This window comes from Myiozetetes cayanensis, unplaced genomic scaffold, assembly GCF_022539395.1.
Source record: "Myiozetetes cayanensis isolate MyiCay16 unplaced genomic scaffold, myiCay2020 scf3, whole genome shotgun sequence".
Taxonomy (NCBI): domain Eukaryota; kingdom Metazoa; phylum Chordata; class Aves; order Passeriformes; family Tyrannidae; genus Myiozetetes; species Myiozetetes cayanensis.
The window spans coordinates 57365398-57386548 of record NW_026087521.1 but is presented as its reverse complement, the minus strand read 5'-3'; the positions used below and the strand labels follow the sequence as shown (position 1 = coordinate 57386548).

At 43.8% G+C, this 21151-nt stretch overlaps 1 protein-coding gene across 1 annotated transcript in view; it reads left to right on the top strand.

Annotated features, from left to right (window-relative positions):
* DENND2A (DENN domain containing 2A) overlaps positions 1 to 21151 on the top strand; it is a 56608-nt gene that overhangs the window by 25249 nt on the left and 10208 nt on the right. Inside the window, exons 4-14 of the mRNA XM_050323902.1 lie at positions 979 to 1106; positions 3534 to 3655; positions 6008 to 6205; positions 8134 to 8227; positions 9511 to 9561; positions 12430 to 12617; positions 13330 to 13439; positions 13651 to 13720; positions 14341 to 14418; positions 14909 to 15049; positions 17077 to 17225. Coding sequence (XP_050179859.1) covers positions 979 to 1106; positions 3534 to 3655; positions 6008 to 6205; positions 8134 to 8227; positions 9511 to 9561; positions 12430 to 12617; positions 13330 to 13439; positions 13651 to 13720; positions 14341 to 14418; positions 14909 to 15049; positions 17077 to 17225 — 1329 coding nt within the window. The remainder of the gene's footprint in view (positions 1 to 978; positions 1107 to 3533; positions 3656 to 6007; positions 6206 to 8133; positions 8228 to 9510; positions 9562 to 12429; positions 12618 to 13329; positions 13440 to 13650; positions 13721 to 14340; positions 14419 to 14908; positions 15050 to 17076; positions 17226 to 21151) is intronic.

Genomic DNA, 21151 nt, shown 5'->3' with positions numbered 1-21151 from the left:
TGGTCTTGAAGGTGGAATTCCACCTTCCCATCTTTCTCTGAGAGACACAAGTCTTTCTCCTTCACTCATAATCTCCATCATAACCAGCACTCAGTCATCTCTCTGAGAACATATGAGTGGCCAGCCCAACCTCGCAGGGTAACTGTGAAGGGATAAGTCAGAGCAGATTTGGCCTTTATGGTCACTGTATTACATGGCTTAACCTTCAAGCTCAAGATTGAGGGATTTGGGGTTGTGTTTTGGGGTTTTTTTAGCAGAAAATCTATTTAATTACAAAATGACCACAGCTGGTCTGGAATGGGATCTGGAATGATAATGTCTAGGCTCTACCACAGCGTTTTCACAGTTTGTAGTAAACCTATTCCTCTGACTGAATCTGGTGTATATATATTCTTCTGGAGTTCTTTCTTGCCTTTTCTTCCCTCCTACGTGATTGCCACACATTTTTGGGATGGGGAACATAAAACACAGCTTTTCTAATGCCCTCTATATAAACTGTCACCTGAAAATTCCTGGCTCGGTTGCAGAAAGGAAATCAAAACTTTTTAGGTTTGTTTGTGGAGGACACTTAACTGGTTTTACCTTTTCCACCATCCTGCATGCAAGTATTGTTTTCCTGTACCACTCAGATTGCTGATTTTGGGCCTCCCATATTCCTGTCAAGGGTGGGATCTGTGCTGTAAATGGGATCTCTCATGGCCTAAAGTTCTGTGCAGTGTCACAGGGTGTGTCACTTAACACTTCACAGTGTACTATTGCCATGACAACCCCGCTCATCTATGGCATCCCCAAATAGCCTTTAGTTAAAAAACCAACTGCTTTTCCACGCTTCATGTGGGATGAGGCTGTGAAACGTTCTCGTCTCGGTAATTTTGCCAGCTGTGTGGCGTGTTGGAGAAGTGAATTAGCTGTAATTTGGTTACAGATGTCGGTTAACTGTTTCACTCTGCTCCTTCTCCTCTCCCGTCAATGGTGCAGGAAGTCCTATGAGTTTGAAGACTTGCTGCAGTCGTCGGCTGAGAACGGCCGGGTGGATTGGTACGCGCAGACCAAGCTGGCCCTCACACGCACTTTATCTGAGGAGAACGTCTATGAGGACATCCTGGGTAGGAACTCTGGACAGGGAAGGGAGTTGGCTGCTAATGCTGAATGACTGAGGCTCATGGTCTGCAGGCATTCACCAGAGGTGCTGCATAAAGTATGTTTATTGTCCGGATGTAAACCGGGACACATTTTACACAGATTATTGGCAAGTAATAAGAAAACTGGGCGGAATATTTCAAAACTCATCAGCTTCAAAGATGAACCTGAGGCATGTGGGAAACAGCTTTTATTTTTTGCTAGTATCTCTCCTCTTTCTTCCTTTTGTCCCGTGGATTAATTCTCACAGCTCTGATCTGTCCATTGTGAGCTTGTCACTGCTGAGATAATGCAAACAGTCTGAAAACATAGCCTTGAAGTCAGTTCCACAGCTCAGGAACAGGACTGTGTGTGGCTTCAGGTGCCATTGCAATTAAGAAACTAAGTCCCACAATCTTTGAAACTGAGATGGTGTTTTTTAATATTGTGAGTTAGATGGCCTTTGATGGAACACAGAACAGAAGCACCCCCTCGAAAAAGCCTTAATGAGTTTTCGTAGCTGTAGGCTCTCTGCTGAGTTCAGCACAATGGGAAGAATGGGTGCACCAGCTCTTGCCATGCAGCTGAAATCCTACAAAGGTGGTCTGTGATGTTCAGCATGGGAGGAGCTGCTCTTTCTCAGGAGGAGGCCAGGTACTGTTATTTTGATATGAATAAAATCTGATCGTACTTGATGAGAAAGGTCTCTTAAGGGACTTGTGTTCCCTTGGGACTGATGGCAGACAACGTAGTTCCAATCCATCCATTTTGACATTTTTGAAGCTGTTGGCCTCATTTCTGGGGCTAAGGGTCTTGTGTTTGCTTTTTTCCTTCTCTTTATTTGGAGGTCCAAAGGAACAGGGAGTTTCTGAGCAGCTGCTGGGGGGGTTTTATGTTGGGGCATGATGGGAGGTCTCAGAAACCACTGAGTAAGGGTCACCTTGTCAGCTGGAATAACATGGATAGCATTACAGAGTGGCTGCAGAGGCAAATCCATCTATTCAAACACAAGAACACCCCTGTGTCCCAAGCTTGCAGGGAACACAAACACCAGCCTGAAATTCCTCTCCCCTCCAGCTTTTACTTACAAAGATTAGAAGAAAACAAAGTTATGGGTAATTGTCAGCTAATAGAGTATGTTTGTTTTTTAGTTTTCTTGCTGCATGTCTAGGCTTTGCCTGGAATCAGTGATCTTTAATTGGTTCCTGCAATTCTGGTGGTTACCATGGTGGTTACCATGGAAGCTTGGGAAGAGGGGTAGACTGGGATAACTCAAAAAAACCTGCAGTTTTGTTTTTCACAAGAGCACAGACAAGTTTAATCCACAAAACAAACAAGATGTGAAAACAACACCAATGGAGGGAGAACCAAGACTTCAGCCACAGGACTTTAGTGCTGACCCGCAGATAATCACACATGTCCATCAGGGCATGCAAGCACACACCTGCACACATTCATATGTGTGATTTAGGGAGGGCTCAGCTGTGGGGATAACCATCCCATTTCCCAGCAAGTCACACAGATTTCCTTCGTACACCATCTTTTTACCTGTTCACCACTGCTTACCTGGAATATTGGAAGTCAGGCCAGGCAGATGAATGACAAGGTTTATTTGTCAAAAGGAGGGAAACAGTGTTCTTTATTCTAGACTGAAGTTAATTGGACATGCCTAGCAGTTTGAGGATGGACCAGGAAACAGAACTCAAACTTGCTCTTTTTTTCTCCAATCTACCCAGTTACATGACAGCTGAAGTATATTTTCAGTACTAAATAGCCATTCCCTCTTTCTAAAATGCAGCACGTGAGATTGAGGCACCCATGATCGGTAGATGTGTTTGAAAACCTGTGTTGTATGATAGACATCCAAGTTTAGAGAGTGGATTAAATCTTTCTTCAGTAAACCTAAAAGCACTGCATCACTTCAACCCCAATTAAAGTGGGGGTCATCACTTTAAAGGGTTTAGGGGTGTTTAAGTCCCCCTAAATGTGGAGCTTAAACAGAGGAGAGAGAGCCTTTATGCTAACCTTCAGCTCTCAGTCTCATTTGGGCAATTCTAAACAGAAGAGTGGAAAGGAGGAAATATAATTATTTACCAACGTGCATGAGAACCTCACAGCTCATCTGGAGACAGGAAAATGAACTTGAGGACTTGCTGGGTCTTTTCCATATGTATTATCTGTGATATGTTTCTATGGCTGCATGTGTCTGTGTCAGGGTTTGGACACTGTCCAGCAAGCAGCTGGACTTCTAGGGCTACGGAGAGAATGAAGCAATTGCAGGAATGCTTGAGAACAGGTCTTTATGTCTGATGTGGGAGGTGGGAGAAGGCCAGCAGATCCCCAAACAGATTTTTATGGCAAACCTCAAGGATTTTCTGCACTTACAGTCTCTTGCTTGTGGCTTTTTGTGGCAGATCCACCATCAAAGGAAAACCCTTACGAAGACATTGAGACCAACAGCCGCTGTTTGGGGAAGAAATGTGTCCTGACCTTCCCAGCATCCCCCACCTCTTCTGTACCTGGGACTCCCACTAAGGTACTTTGGTTCAAGTGACTACCTCTCCTGCTCCAGTAGATTTTGGGTGAAATCCAGGTCCTATGTGGAAAAAGTGGACACTTTCATCGTGTCAGGGTTTTTTCCTTTTTGTCTTTTGCCGTGGAGTGCAGTGAGATTGTCCTTTAGCGAAGTAAAAGAACCCCAGCCTTCCTTTATACAAATGGTTTGCTGGCTTTCACTTTTTTTTTCTCTCCAGGACTGCCTTCCCAGTAAGGGTGAGAAAACCTTCCTCCCCTCAAAGAGGGCATTTAAGTGCTTGGGTAATGAAGGCCTGCAGTAGTGTTGGCTCAGTGTCAGTGGGCAGTGGGCAGTCTGCCGTGCTGATGCCAAGGTGCCTCTGCAGCCCCTCCCTTAGGATGCCTTTTTTGCTCTCTCTGTGATGAGTTGCTGATAAGTATTGCAGTGCCAGTCCCTGGGGTAGAGGGCCAACATTAGAAGGATGTCCCCACCACAGCCCAGCTCACGGCCTGGTGCTGTTTTCCTCCCTGTCTGTGCAACCAACAGAAGATGTCAAACTTTGGTTGGCACCTCCTGCTCAGAGCTCAGGGCTTACCAAGGCCAACCCTGCTTTCAGCCTCCCAAGCTGTTTTGGTGGATTCATGTTTAGATAGTCCATGCCTGTAAGAGGAGGGACAGCATGACAGGTGAAGTCATCTTGGCAACAACTGAGTTCAGAGTGGATAGCAGGGATCTAAACACAGCTTTCCTAACCAAAGAGTTTTCCCATACTTTCCAAGTTGCAACTATTACTAGAGCTGTTATCCAGCATTTTTAGAAGTTATATGTGCAGTGTTTCTTGACATGTTGCTCTTTTCCAACTAACTTAATCAGCACCTAAGGTTTTTTGGATAATTCAACCCTTTAAAGTGAAAGTTGTTCTGTGGTTCTCAATCCATTCTCCTTACTGCTAGTTAGGGTCTATGTATGTGAGTGTCAGGATGAAGCTGATTTCCCTCATAGAGCTTTACAATCACCTGTGCACCCTGATTTTCCACATGTACTATCAAAAGGGGGCTGCAGAGTTGCACAGGAATGCCTTTCACCAGAGATATGGTTCCCACTAGGAGATGTGCAGGAGAGAGCGGAATGGGAGCGATTGTGTTACACTACAGTGCTTTGGCATCTAAAAGCCATGATCTGCATCACTCAGAAAAGAAGTGCTGCAGCTCTCTTGGCAACTAATGTGTTTAAAACTGCAGTGTGCATCGTGCAGGAGAGCCTGCCCAGCCTAGAGAGTGATGGGGAAAGGTTCTGCAAAGGCTTTCAGTCGTGGCTCATATCACTGGTGCAGAGTGAGGTTCTTTGCTGCGAAGGCTCTTCCCAGTCTCATTTTAACCTGTGACTTCTCTGTGGGTGGCAAGTGTTTCTGTGAGTTGGGCATCTTCTGCCAAACCATCCAGAGACTCCTGAGCTAACCTGGGTGAGTTAAATGGTCTGACTAATAACTACTGAGTGTGTCTGTTGATGGAAGCACATCATGGTGCTGCCTCAGCAACAGCTACAATGCTGCTTGGACTTGATCAGAACTAGGTTGGATAACTCTCCCCCACACTTAGTGCTATGTAGATACATCCTCTGGGAATGCAGATACAGTGCCCACAAAAGGTGCAATTTAACCTTGTCATAACCGCTGGGATATTCTGTAGGAAATGACAGAAAGTGTTCTTAATGACAATCTTTCTGGTGAGAAGAGTATGTGGAACTGAGCTTTATACCTCTCTGATGTTGTTTTTGATCAGAGACTTTAAGAACTTTACTCTGGTACTTAAGTATCTACCATTGTGCTCCCACTGAACTTGCTCATGAGTTTAGGAGGAAACCAGTGTCCATAATTGTCTGTCATGGCATTTATTTGTACCCTTCTCTGAAATACTTGATTCTGCTTACTGTCAAAGACAGCCATACTGACAGTGCTTTTTGTCCAGTCTCACTGCTTCTCTGTTTCTCCTGGCTAGCTGCTCCTTATCCCAAATGTTTGTGGTTGGGTGGTTGGTTAGCCTTGTCCTGTTTACAATCCCAACCTCTGGATTACTCAAGTCCCAGGAGATTTTTTTTCACGCTGGAGCAAGGCTTCTTGGCCAGCCTCTGGGGTTGTGTTTGGGTTTGGAATGAATATGAGATGGTTAAGTTGCTGTTAAGATGGTCAAGATGGTCCTGGTCCAGCCAGGCAGATGGGTGGGTTTCTTTCATGCAGAGATATCTGTGGACACCCTTGTTTTGACAACTGAGTGCTGTGGCTGCCCCACTGGATTTACTGCAGTGGCAGTGCTAGCAATGAAGCAGAGGTACGTGAGGTACTGTGATCATTCATTCCTTCTTTTTGATTTCCAGTTGCTTTCCAAACCCATTTTTTTCCGACAAAACTCGGAGCGTCGGAGTTTCAAACTGCCAGACATACGGAAACTGAGCCGTGATGGGACTGGGTCACCATCCAAAATCAGCCCTCCCTCGACCCCCAGCAGTCCAGATGACACCTTCTTCTCCTTGGGAGACTCTCAGAATGGCAAGAGGAGAAGGAAGATTCCCAAGGTAAATATAGGTCTTTGTCTTTTTTGTTTGGCTTCTTCCAGGGAGGAATGTTAGTATGAGACAATGTTTTCTTTAGTTCCCAATGTGGCATCTCTGCAATATTGCTCTTGTCCTGGCTGTTGTCTTGACTTGTGTTTAAACCCCTTTCTGCCTGAAGGAGAAGGCACACAAACATGTCTGCAAGTTTTGAAGAAGTTATTTTTCAATCTGAGACTTCGTGATTTTTGGGAGAGATAAAATAATAAGGGGGAAAAAAAAAAGGATTATAATTTTGGGATAAAAGTTGAAGTATGTTAGAGGGGAAAAAGCAGTTAATATTTTTGCAAAAAGACATACCCCATCATACTTCCTTCTGTGCTTCCTGGATAGGACAGTCAGAAATTGTCTGTGTGTTGTATGTTTGTTTCCTCCTCAAAAATCTATTGTTCTTTGCTCGGTCTGATTAATGCACTGGCTGTTTCTAATTCAAGGTAAGGTGTGATTGTAGGTGAGCAAAGAACATACTGACATATGAGTGACAACAGGACTTGTCTGCAGTTATGAACATTTTCTGCAGCCATGTTTCCTACTTCATATTTAGATACAACGTGACTCCGTTTCAATTTTATTTTCTTTCAAATCTGGCAGGATGTGTATTCAGTCCAAATGAGGTTTGGCAGCAGTCTATCTATTCAGTGTTTCAAAGACACAGTTATAAAAACACAGTTGCTTATCCCAGTCTTTGCTGGACAAGCAGAGGCTACCAGGAGTTGTCTATGGTGATCTTTTTCTGAACCCACAGTTTCCACTTGGGGAAAAAGGGATGTGTTTGTGTATCGTCTTTGCTTCCTGGTTGCCAGATCTGTGTTCATGTGTGCATACCTGATTTTTGAATCATGTATCATCTTGAATCGTATAATGATATCATATATCATTTTGAATACCTCAACCCTTCAGGAATGAGCCAAAGACTGCAAATGTCTCAGGTTTTCTTTCCCAAGATGCCTACACACCTGTGCGTGTGCTTGAGCTCTGTCGGTGTGTTCACACTGTGTGACTTTTATGTCAATTGAAAAGAAGATTACAAGGATTTACTTGCCAGAGTGTGCCACTGAGCAGTCTTGCAGACCAAGCTCAGAACTGAGGTTTGCTGTGACAGTGATAACATCAGATTCAGAACTCCCTGACCAAGTATGTGGTGAGCCTGTCTTACCTTGAGCTCTCAGGACATGTGTGCAGGGATCACAGACTTTCTGGAATAAATCTGAAAGCTGCAGCCTCCTGCTCCTGCCTGAGACCTTGACGAGGAAGCAGATCTGCTTAAGGAGGCTTGGGGAATCCCAGCATGGTTCTGCTGCAATTCCCCTTCCCTTCAGGAATGAACAGAGACCAGAGGCAGTGAATGAGCCACTGAGCCCAGCTATGCCCAACACTAACATCCTTTCTCCTGGTCAGCTGGGAGGCCAGAGATTAAAGGATTTGCAAAGAAAACCACTGGAGTAAAATACTTCAACATTTTTGGCTCCCACTCATCTCAGTTTCTTCAGTCATCCTCCAAACAGTTTTCTGCTTCCAAACCTGCAGACCAGGACAGGTTTTCAAGGGACCCTCTGGTCCTTGGAGCATGGATCACAGTATGGAGAGGTGGACACTGTCAAGTTCATGTAGCCACAGAGTGTGGAAGGCACTAAGACATGGCCTTTCATCAGGGCTTGTTACTTTGGGCTCCTGCTGTGCCAGCTTCTGTACCAGAGTGAGTGTGGCCAGCGGCAGCACAGGATGGATCCTCTAATTGTGATAGATCCTGGCCAGCTCTGAGCTCTGGGCCATCAAGGGAAGAGTTTCAGTATGGCCAAAGTTGGGACACAGAACACTTTGCATGAAATTCAAACTTACTTTCTTGCCTGGGGAGGGAAATAACCTTGTTTGTTTGTGTGTTTGCTGAGCAGCTTGTGTTGAAAATCAATGCCATTTATGAGGCACGGAGGGGAAAGAAACGTGTCAAGAGACTATCGCAGTCTACAGAGAGCAATTCAGGGAAAGGTAAAGGAACTTTGAATCATCATACATCTAAGACTTTTTGAGGACTTGTCTTACCTTTTAGGCTGGCTTAATGATTTATGTGATGTCTTCTAGCGCTTCTTCCAGTCCGGACTAAGACTGGGTTGGGGTTTCCACACTTTTTTTTTTTTTTTTGTAAGATGAGGGCTGTTCCTCTGCCAGATGACTTCGATTAAAATGGAAGCTTTTTGGTTTTCTTGCTTCATTTTCATTCCATGGCTTTGCATGATAACCTTATAGGTCGCACCAAACATGTCCCCCCTTTCTGATGTTTATTTCTGGAATAAGCTGGAAGCTTTGGAGAAGAATGTTCTGTCCAAAAATTCTGATTTGTTGAGATCAAAATATTTTGTGGGAATGTGTCACTTCAGTGAACTGTCCAATGAAAGACAGTAGATTTTGAAACAGTCCTGTTTCTTCTCCATCCCAATAAACAAATAGCCTCAGTTAGGAATCAGGGTTTTCAGAGCTGACTGTAGGACCGTTGCCATCATAGCAGGATTGAGACTTTCAGCCTCCCACTGTCAGTCAACAACTTGCCCAAAGCATTTAGATACTTCAGAACAATTACTTTCAAACATCTAATCTCTGTAAAAATTAAAATTAGGTCTTTCTAACATAGTGTTTCTTTCCAAAACACTCCAATTTCCAGCAAAAGGTGACCACCAGCTCTATTTGTTTCCCATAATTAATTTTTACTGTTTATCCTATTTTATAAAGACTACATGCCCATGGAGTGGATGGGTGTGTTTATATGAAACTTCAGGAGAAGCATCCCAGACTTTTTATACCCCTCTCTGCAGCATCAAAAGCATCATTGACAGAAATACGTTATTGGACCATATAGACCTTGAGTCAGATTCAGTCTGATAGTGTTGGGTTTTTTTCTCTTCTTGTTTTTATCCCTTGTCCCATGAACTACTTCATATTAATCAGTATTTTACCTTGTTGTTGTGCTTATGCAGACTTGGATAAAACACTGCCCCGGTATTTTATTCTTTATGCAACTCTTATGGCTGTGCAAAATAGATTTTGTTGTTTGTTTGGGGTTTGGGTGTTTTCTCCCCTGAATGAAGGAGAAGATAGCAAGGTTGATAAGCTAAATGTCTGTGGGTATGTGCACCCTTGAAAAGAATAAGAACCTTGGGACCTGTACTGTCTTCCCTCTGAAGCTGCCAGACCTGGCTTTCTCATGCCAGTGATAAGAAACACACATTTATAAGCAGATTTTATTTAATTCATCTTCCCCTTTCTTTTTTTCCTAGTTACAGATGAAAACAGTGAATCAGACAGTGATACTGAAGAGAAGCTGAAAGGTAAGGCAAATGTGTGAAGAGAGCAAATGGCTCCTGATAAACTCTGCTCTGAGCTCCTAGGATGAGGTCTGTGTGTGTTCTGCCTTTGGAGAAGGAGCTTGTTTCTGCATAGAACACAGTGAGAAGACAAAGATCTCAATACTGCAGAAGAAAATCCATGGGAAAACGGCTGTAGGAGCCCAGAACAAACATCTGTTCCAACTCCCATCAAAGCTCTTTGCACTGACTTTCATAGTCAGTGAGGTTTCTCTAAGTTCAGGGTCAGAAATGAGTGACCAGACTGACAGAAGCAGTGTTGTGTGGGACTGGGTGTTCAGAAACCCGTCACATGTTTGCCAAGGGAGAAAAGCCACCAGCCACACTGGCTGGCAAGGAAAACAGAATTGCACTGTAAAATTTATGGCTAGTTAAACTCTCCTGGAATGGCTTGCTTCACTCTGGTAGAGCTACATGATGTACCAGTCTCCACCCTAGTCTCCTGAAGCCTCCTTGGTGTGGTAATTAGCCCTGGGACATGCTGGGGACATTACAATCTTATGGGAATTTGTGTGGCAAATTCAAAGTCCTGCTAGAGTTAGAATGCAAGATGGAAACTCTCTCAGATTCTTAAGTTTCCTGACTCACAGCCACACCTGATCTGGATAGCAGGTCAGTTCCCAAGCTGAAAAGACAGGCATAAGCACCTGTTGGGCTCTGTGTCAACCACAGTGCATTGTGTTTAGGAGGGCTCGTCCTTACTCTCTTTCAGGCTTTTAGAAGAGAAGCCTCAGACTCAGCTCCCTCTTATGAACACAGCTTCCCACGCAAGAACTGCTGCATGCTCTTGCCTCTCCTCTGCATTGGGAAGTCTTTTATCTGTACTGCTAAATCAGTAATATCAAGCTGAAAGTTGCTGCCCCCACCTACCTTTTGACAGGTTCTCGGGCTTGCTGGGAGACAGGGTTTGTGCCCGGGTTGCACACAAATTACATTCACAACCGTCTTGAAATACGATATTGTGACGTGTAGACCATGTTCAGATTTAGCTGAGAAAGACAATGTAGATGTGTCCAGGAAGACTCAAACTCTTGTCTGTTGCTGGTTGCCATAGTGAATCATGTGCATCCTCCTGTGTTTCTTGGTAACTGCAGCTGGGCATTAAATCACCTCAAATCCAAGAGCACAGAACTCTGAACAATATCCAGATCCATACCTGGGGATGAGTGGCTGTGCAAGTCTACATAAGTGTGAATAGGAGCTCTGGCACATGCTATTTGCTCTAAGTACACCTGTATTTTGCTTTATGCCTTGTTGAACTGCTGACTTTCCTAATTTTAAAGAAGAAAGTGAGATGATTTAACAAGTCTCCTGTATCTGGAACTTTGTGTGTTTTACGTAACAGGCCAATCACGCCAGCCAGTTACCTCTGCTTGGAGAGTCACTGTACATCATCTGAGACACAGTAAATCATAAGACTGAGTGTCAGAGCCAGAAGTGCTGACCCTTGGGAAGGAAAAATCTTTGAAGGCAAACTCTGCCGTGATGACAGCAGTAAAATTCTGCTATCTTTAGTAGATTGCATGGAATATAAACAATGCAGATCTTGAGCAAGCTTTTCAGAAGCACTCAGCATTGCTGTGACACTGCTCCTTTTGAAGTCCCTGGTGAAACAGAAACCACTTCTGAAAACTTTTGAAGATTTACAGCCTTAGAGCAAATAACATAATAGGTGACAAGAGAAAGGAGTCTAAGCCATCTTTCCAAGGCTTTAACTGTCCAGAGTTTGTTACACTTTCTGATTTAAGAGGCACCTCAAGATTGCTTTAAATTGTATTGTCTGGAATAGTCCACAAGTGGCACTTTACCAGACAAAAGATCAAGTGTCTATATACTTTAGTATATACTATCTCTCAGGAAGCCCTGTCTGCCAAGCAGACATCTTATGTCTTTGGAGTTCCTGCAGTATCCCTGTGATTGTTCTTTCTGTCAAAATGTTGCATTGCCACCCGCCTTCACAAAAAACATAGTTGTGAGAATGTGCTGTAGTCTGTGCTTGTTGTTAATTCTTTCTTTCCTTCTTTTGTAGTAGGGCTAAGGGAGTCATCATGGAGATTTAATTTGGGATGCAACTGTAAAACAAAGCAGGGGGATGGTCTCAGGGAATCTCATCTGGTCTCTTCTCAGCAGGCAGCTTTTCATTACTTTCCATGCTGGAATGTTTATTGTCCCGTGGCTCATGTGTGTGTTGCAGTTACAGCTTGCTTGGCAGTTTTTCTTGTTTTCCCGTTGTCTTGGGTGAACTTGTAGAAGCATGGCCCTGAGAGATTAGTTTTAGGCACAGGAAGAACTGGCATGAGCCAGCATTTTTCATTTGCACCTCTCTTCATGTTCTTTTGTTGTCAAACTACAGCTCAGCCTATGTATTGAAGCTGGGAGTCCCCAGCATTACTCAAACAGCAGAGCCCTAGCCTGACCAAAGTGCTGTTCTTGTAAAACTGTGGGGATTGCTACCTACAGCCTCCTCTGAGCAAAGGTGATCAATCACCTCACTGTGCTGGCTTTAAAAAATGCATAAATGAGTGCTAGGATGAATGGCCAGACGTTATCTGCTACATCATGTCCCATATGGATCTCAGTTTGGGTTTTCTTCAGCTGTAAAAGCTATCCATGAAACCCTTCTGCTGCCAAAGCTCTTCAGGGTGATGGCACAAGATTATGGCCCATCTCTGTCGATATTTATAGTGCAGCTTCCAAATGGTTCCCACATCTTACTCAGCCATTGACAAAGGAAATGCAGTGAGGTGATTTCAAGTTTATCCCTCAGTCTCAGTTGATGCTCTGTGCAAAGAACCAGACAGAGTCACAGTGTCTAATCTTTATTTTTCGTAGCTCACAGCCAGCGCTTGGTGCATGTGAAGTCTCGCCTGAAGCAAACCCCACGGTACCAAACCTTGGAACGGGACTTGATTGAGTATCAAGAGAGGCAGCTGTTCGAGTACTTTGTCGTGGTGTCGCTGCACAAGAAGCAGGCTGGGGCTGCCTATGTCCCTGAGGTTACCCAGCAGTTCCCGCTGAAGGTGCGCTGCCTGTCGGGAAGGTCTGGCTGACGTGTCTTGGATTGCCTGGTGCACTTGCACAGCTGGAGAAGCTGCAGCTTCCCTGCTGACTGTGTGTTATATCAGTAACCCCTCTGCTGTGTCAGTGTTCAGTGAGGCTGAAGATAGAGGAACTGCAGTCACCACCATAGAATTGTCATGATATCCCTCACTGATGAAAGAGCAGCTGATTTAGAACTTTTCCTGCCCTTGGCTATGATTTTTATGTAGCTATTCCCTTTCTCCCCCTTTTCTCTTTAAAGAAAACTGATGGTTGGGAGAAGACACATGTTCTTAAAGGGAAGGCACAGCTTTTATCAACAGGCTAGCTCAATATAGGGAACAAGGACTGGGAGAAACAGAGCCAGTGTGACAGCATATTTGAAAATGGTATATAGCCAGAGATCCCCTCAGTCTTCAGTTCTCTCTCTGCTTGCTGGGAGTTGTGTCCCAGATTAGAGGCACAATATAGCACGGGCAGGTGCTGCAGATAAGGGGCTTGGTGGAATTGGGGGCACAGAGGTACCTTAAGATATCTAAAGATTAGGTGAGCCAGAATCACAGAAATTTTAATATCTTCCAGGCAGAAGCTTAGCCTCTGTCATCGCCTCTTCATTTGTCACAGGAAAAATATTTGAAGTCATTCCATCCCCACATGACTAATTGGAAACATTCCTTCTCTCTGTTCTGCTAGCTTGAGCGCTCGTTCAAATTCATGCGTGAGGCAGAAGATCAGTTGAAAGCTATTCCCCAGTTTTGCTTCCCTGATGCAAAGGACTGGGCCCCCATCCATCAGTTTGCCAGGTAAGTACTGTACTTTACATCCTGATTCAGGAGAAACAGATTTATCTGCCAAGCTACTTAAATACGAGAGCTGTTACAGCAGAAAATTGGGCAGAGCCCTGAGAGGGGTGTTTTGGAAATGCGGGAATATTGTGGGTTTATTGGGTTTGTGTGCCAGAGACTGTTAATGTGGGTGATGGATATCCTGTCATTCTGATTTCTCTTTCTGCAGTGAAACATTCTCATTTGTCCTGACGGGGGAAGATGGAAGCAGGCGATTTGGATATTGTAGGAGGCTGCTGGTAATTATCCTTGAGTTTTTAGCTTTTCCTAGAGATGCAGCCTTCTGTGGGGTTGATGTTACTGGCATCTATTTTGGAAAGTGGAAAGCTGCTGCTCTTCTCTTTCAGTGTGGAAAGAAAGTGCAGCAGCAGATCAGCTTTGCTCTCTTCTGTTCCGTGCCAAAGTGCCTCCCTGAGTACCATCCTCCACTCCAGGCTCTCTTGCATTTTTCTTACACCAGCACTTAACATTATGACCATGGACTGTTCTTTCACCACTAAGCTGAAGACAGACTTTGTATCCCTTAGTTTGGATAGCTATTGGACAGTTGTTTAACCCTGTGCTGATTTCTGAGTTGTTTCTGTAGAGCAGTCTGCCCTGCCTTTGTCATTGAATTTGGGCAGGTTGGGATCATACTGTGGTTGTGCCCATTTCTCCCCACTGTTCCAGCACTGTACCAGGGCTTGAGCCAGGTTGCCATTATCACCATACTGTCACATGTCTTCCAGTTTCTGAGCCACCCAGTGAGATGCAGAACTGAGAGAACTAAGGTCACTCTATCTTTGCAGTAGTTATTACTCTGACATTTTCTCGGTGTTTTTTTTTCTCTGTGTGTGTGTGTTTGCGTTTGTCTTGAAAGCCCAGTGGGAAAGGGAAGCGTCTCCCAGAAGTTTACTGCATTGTGAGTCGCCTTGGATGCTTCAACCTGTTCTCTAAGGTGAGTGGGGAGAGAGAGGGAATTTGTGCTATATGTCAAGATGGACCTAAAAGTGAAGCTGATGTCAGAAGAGTGGGGAAGCTGATGGCTGAGGAAAAGGCCTGAAATGATTTTGGCGAGCCAACCACATGCTAATTCCAGAACCTAGGAAAAGCACAGTTAATAGGAAGACTAGATTGTCAGCTCTTGCCTTCTTCCTTTAGCAGAACTACCAAAATGCAAGAGAGATTAAAAGGTAGAGTCCTGACTCTTGAGTGTGGTGGGGAGTTTGCAGTTTGTAAGCTTTCCAGTGACCTCGCTGGAGATGCGTTTCTCTTGCTAAAGGAAATTAAGAGTCTTCAGTTGTACCTTTTACCTTCTTCCTTATGATTCAAGGCTCCACATCAATGCTGGATTAGGGAGAGAACATAGATGCTGTTACACTTCATTCCTGCTGTTACCTCCCTCTTCCTGATTTACATGTTTTTGTGTCTTCATGCCTTTTTTTCAGATCTTGGATGAGGTTGAGAAGAGACGGGGCATTTCCCCAGCCCTGGTGCAGCCTCTCATGAGGAGTGTCATGGAGGCACCATTCCCAGCTTTGGGCCGGACAATTACAGTCAAGAACTTCTTGCCAGGCTCAGGAACAGAGGTAAAGACCTCGTCCTAGAGAGAGGGAAACAGGCCAGCAAATGGTGCAGGACTGGTGACTGGAAGCTGGGACCATGACAGGTTCATAGCATGAGCTCCAGCATCCTTAATACAGAACACCTGTTCATGTGGAATAGGTTGTGGGGTTCTGGTCAAAAAATACCTGAAATCACACCAGACTAAGGCTGCAGCCTTTCAGAATGGCGTTTTCAGAGCATGGAGGTTGCATCTCACAAAATGTGGTGTGAGGAGAGTGGGAGGGGTTTTGAGCGTAGCATTGAAGGACTGTGGGAAGATGGGGGGAGACAAATTGCATATAGTTTTGGATACACTTCGTGTTGGGCATGTATGCCTTGAATGCGAGAGGGAGGAAAGTGAGCAAGTTGATAAAGGTTGTCTTCGAGGGCTTTCAGCACAGCACTACGTGAGGGCGTTCTCCTAACCCAACTGAAAACAGTCCCAACTAAATGAATTTACTGCACAGCACGTGCACAGCTGGTTAAAAATGTGCACTCAAGGAGCGGAGTCGCAGTGGTGTGCTGTCAGGCTGTGAGGATATTTTGGCTGGTTTGTGTCTAGGATCCTTGATGTTCATTAATTATCTGCTTGATGGAATGAACTCCACATTTACACAGTACAGTGTGGGGATGGGTTGCAGGCACCTTGGAGAATAAGGGATTAAAATTCAAAGTGACCCCTCCTAAATTCCAGAAATGTGTCTAAATGTTCAAGAAATGACTGGACAAGGCATTTAGAGCCATGGTCTAGTTGACAAGGTGGTGATCAGTGAAAGATTGGAGTCACTGATCTTAGAGGTCTTTTCCAACCTAAATGATTCTGTGATTCTGTAGATTGAAGATTTGGTGTGGACTTCAATATGGACAAGTGCAAAATGCTGGGAGGACGAAAGGAGTAGTCTAACACAACATGGGAGTAACCCAGTGGCAGCAGTACTTCAGGGAAGGATCTGGTGGTACAGTGGGCCATAAAGTGAGCAAAAGTAACAATGTGGCATTATTTAGACAAACTCCTTCATTGTGAAAGCAATTTCAAGCAGTGAATAATAAATGAAAGCAATAATAAATTAAAACAATTTTTCTGCTTTCCAGCATTGGTGAAAATTTATTTGTTTATTGCATTTTCCAGAAAATGCAACCACTAGAAGAAAGCCCCAGAAGAGTAGTTCTGCTTACTAAGTGGTCTAAAAAATACAGGCAACGCTTGAGAAAATTGTTTGCTTAATATAGAAAACAAAGGACAAAGAGGGACATGTGATAACCTTTCAACAGAGAGGAAGGTGACCAATTGTTCTGAGTGACAACAACAAGTAATTGAACTAATTTGCCGCTGACATGTTTCAGCTGCAGGCTTGGTGTTGGTGAGAGTAGTTCAGAACTAGAGTAATTTTCTTGTGGGATTTATGAAATGCGTGGTGTTGGAGGCTTTCAAAAACAATTTAGATAAGCATCTGTATAAGATAAGGAGTATGAAGTGCTAAGGTACTGTGACAGGCATTATTTAAGTAGATATGAACAAAGAAAAATATCCACAGGCTGCTCTTTTGTGTAACTGATATAAAAAATTTATTGTTGGTAGGCCAAGCATCCAGATTCTTGCAGTAAAAAAAAAAAAGGAAGAAGAAGAATTGTAGCTGTAAAAATCAGAGTGTAGATTTGAAAGGTTCCATGATATCCTACTGCTTGAATGCCAAAAAGGCTGAAAGCCGCTCCTAGCTGGACACAAACTGGTTTTCCTCCTTATAAAGAGCTCCCTGTCCTCAGTCCAGTAGGGACGACTTGTGGTTCATCTCATGCTGTGCCTGTTGGAGTGGACTCTGGGTCGTCTTCATCTGGAAGAAGGATTTATGGGAGGTCTTTGGAAAGATTGTGTTTGAGGACTTAACACTGTGTGGTGTTTGCCAGCAGAGACAGTGAGGCCTGTTAGCTGCGAAAATACCTGTTGGCTCCTCACTTGCCACGGTCTGGGTGGGCAGCAAAAGCTCACCTGTGGTCTCTTTGTCCCCAACAGGTCATTGAGCTGCGGCGGCCTCTTGACTCCAGGCTTGAGCACGTTGATTTCGAGTCCTTGTTCACGTCCCTCAGCGTGCGGCATCTGAGCAGAGTCTTTGCCTCCCTGCTGCTGGAAAGGAGGGTGATTTTTATCGCAGACAAGCTCAGGTACCCTCTTGCATTTCCTTAAAGAAAAGGCTGCCAAGGAAGGGAGGCTGGGAAGACTGCAGTAACTGATCTCTCTGCATTGCTCTTTTTCCCCTCTGCTCTTTTCCAACTTCGTAATGATGTGAGTAGGGCTGTTCTTCCTAGGAAGGGGTGCTTAGGCTATGAACCATAATTTCATTTTTGCAGTTTGCAAAATGTGTACTGCTTCTCATTCCCCAGGAGAACCAAATTCCACTTCCTCCAGACAGTTTCAGAGCAGATCCCAGTGCTAAGGAAGCAAAACCCCTCCTTTTGCTCCGTGATGCTGCAGTGTTCCCTGCTGAGCCACTGCTGGGGTTTCCAGGGATCAAACCTTGGGCAGAGATCACTGTCCCTTCTGAATTGTTCCCTGATGTCACAAAATCTTCTTAAATTTTCATCTTGTGTTTTAGTATTGGTTTCTAAAGGTGTTTTTCTTATGGGGGATGAAAGCAAAGGGTGTGGTAAGGGGAAGTGAGGCAGAGGACTTCCCCCTTCTGTTTTGAATCTGTTCAATTTGATTTTTTAAAAATTTATTTGTTTTGCTCTCCTAAATTATGAAAATGGGTCCAGGTTTCTTTAAGATCTTGTGCAGCTGGTGGCTGGCAGCTCTCCAGCCCTTGAAGCACTTGAGGATTTGGGGAGGAAAACTCGCCAAGGCTGGGGAAAGAAAAGCTGCCTGGATGAGTAATGACACTTAAGAGCACGCTCAGGTTTCAGGAGTGTACAATGCCCCTAAGCTGTCTGTTTTCACAACTTCCAGGCAGCAGCCTGCAGCTCTGGGACTGAGCACTGGGGCAAAGAATGGAGAGGCCCCTTCTACAGGAAAGTGAGGGGAAAAATTCATTTTCCATGGATCCAGGGCTCTCTGTGGGCAGAGCTCAGGCCGTCTCATCGCAGGAATAGGAAGGCTGGGGAGAGGGAAGCTGTAGCATCTGGAGAGCATTGGCTACTTGCAGGTTTTGGCAGCTGCCTTGGGTCAGAGAAGGGAAGATTTGCTTCTTCAGAATCACTGATACATTATATGCATAGAGGCTTAGTATTCTGGATGCTTAAGCCACACATTTCATGCAGAGCTTTCAGGCTTGCATTGAAAATGGGAGGATTCATCTGAACACTGTATTTCTGTGTAACAGATATGATTTATGTGAGAGTTTATGATCGCAGGCTTTCAAATATTTTTCTCCTCCTCTGTAGGAAAAATTTTACATTCTGAGAAAATCTGTTAAGGACACAGATGACATTGTAAGCTCAACATGAGGGCTGGGTGGTTCATACCACCCAGTAAATAGTAAAATAGTAAATATAAATAGTAGGGAACTTTGTTTTTGTTTTGTTTTTTAAGGCATCAGTTTAGAATGAACCTTTATTTACCAGAACTTTTCCTATCACATCTTTTTATGATAACACAACACCATTTATTCTGAGCATGGGGTGCCTTACAGAATTTCTCTAATTGAAAGCACTTTGATGGGTTTTGATGGTTTTTTTCCACCTCCATATCTTTGTCTGTATATCCGGGGTCCTTAGGAATGAGTCCAGCTGCACAGGCCTGTAAAAGAGAGTGGGAGAGAGCTATAGAATCATAGTTTCTAGAATCTCTAATTATATCATAGCTTTTTTTTATGTGAAAAAAGGAATTGTTGTGTTTAAAAGATCCAGGGTCTCTTAGACCACAGGGCTCAGATTCAAATATTTACCATAGATTTGCCAGATCTCTGTGACACTTTTAGTATTTGATGTTTCTGAGAAGACCTTGCTCTGAGCAATTTCAGGAGCGTCTTTTTCTTTTCCTATAACAAAATATGAAGTTTCTCTGGCTCATTTTTTTGGAGCAAAAGCTTGGAAATTATCCCAAAGGACTGTAAAGGTGTGAACAGCAGAAAACAAAGAAAATAAGCCTCAAAATTAAGTAAACTATTGTATTTTTATCCAGTTCAGTGACTTGAGTGAACTGGATTGGTGAGCCTTGGCTAAGATCAACAGTTTCTTCTGCTCGTTGGTAGACATGTCATGTTTTGAAAGCTGATGATATTGTACATACAGGATCTTCTGTCAAAATGATACTTTTCCTGGGACAGGAACACATTGAACTCAATGAATATTAAGTAGTATTTAATTTAGGAGTGAAAATACCAGTTTCAGAGGAAAAAAAAAAGAAAAACTTTTTTGGGAATAGCTTAAGAGAAGGAAAAAAAAGGGTAAAAACAGCTGTTGGAAACTGCTCAGAGGTTAGGAATGCTAGAAATAATCCAGCTGAGATGGATTAACGGGAAGAGTGCAGGTGACATGGTGAAAGATGTGCAATAAATTACATTTATCGTTCATCTTTGCGGTTCTTCATGTGGGCATTATCAATAACTATATATCTGTGTTTGTAAAGGTGTGTCTGGGTGTGAGTGACAGAGAAACGATGTACAAAATTTATTTACATCTTTTAATCGCTATAAAATCAGTCTGTGGGAAAAGAAAGCCGAAAGGTCTCTTGCCAAATGCTGCGTGAACTGTGAAATGTTTTCAAGCTGGGCCAAAAAATGCATCTAACAAGTGTACAGCAAGTGAAATACGTTGCCTTTTCCATCTTTAGAATGAGCATAGAGTGTCTAAAGACCTGTCAATCCACAGCTTGGCAGCGGAAAAGGAAAGAATTTGGTTTATTAGGTTTTTTTTTTAAGGGGGGGAGGTTCTTTCCTCTGTTGTTATGGAAACTGGAGAATACATAGCCTTGCAACCCAGGAAAAGGACTTTGTGAAAACTGTGTTAGTCTGTGTTGTCTTCCCTAGCTTTTGTTCACTCCTACACTGTAAACTTTAGTCCTGGGGCAGTGGAGGCCGTGGCACGGGTTAAACACTGCAGCACGAGAGCTGCTTTTGTTTCCAGGGGATGCTGCCTGGCATGCAGTTGCAGGCACTGTAGACCAACCTTTTAGAAGGCATCTTCCAACCAAAAGTGTCCTGATGTCACAAGGTACCTAGAGCTGGGCAGTTTTTACTGGCCTGAGCAGGAGATTTGTGAGATTCACAGGGTTTTTTAAAACAGAAAAACTTGCACGGCCTTAAAATCAATGCCTCCTTTTTCCAGAACTAAAAAGCCTGTTGTGGATCTGACCAACTCTGTCTCTGCCAGAAACCACAGCTGTGTCAACAACACAAAGTGGTCATTGTTATCAAAGGCAGATCTGAAAGAATTAGAGTAGACACTTTAAATGTGGTCATCCCCAGCAAAAGGTAATTAATCATCAAGAAGAACCCTTCTCCATGTGCTGCAAAAACAAATCTGGGACTGCGAATCTCAGCCTCGCAGATTTCTCCTTTTTATTCTGTGATTAGGGAGAAGAAGAAACCCAGGGATTAAGTTTTGATGTTGGATAATTGCATTGTTTCTTCAGATCATCATAGCACTCGCTTCTTCACCTGCACGAGCCTGCCACGTTGGTGGGATCCAGTGAGGGTCCCCACAGCTGGTGGAACTTGGCACCCTCCCGGTGGGATTTGACTGCACAAAGTCATGGGACAATGCTTGGAAGCTCCTACGCCTGTTAAATGTTGTAAACCAGACGTGTAATCCATCATAAGTGAATCCAGATGTGACACAGTGTCAGAAATCTGAAGGTGTTTGTAAAATGAATACTACTGTAGCAGAGCTCATTTCAAAAAAAAAAAAAAAAAAAGAGAGAAAAGAGGTATTCAAACCATCTTAAATTGCCAAATGCCAGCATATTTTGAGCAGTTTGGTTAGTGCAGGGACCACAGGGCTTCCTGGCATTAAACTACAAAAGGTTGTTTGATTCAATGGTGTTTTTCAGAAATCATGAAGTATCCTAAACCCAAAGAGGTATTCAGCTTTGGAGACCTTTTAACATAGGTGCTTGCCTTTGGAGTGGAAAACTGGAAGCCTTGTAGTCAGTC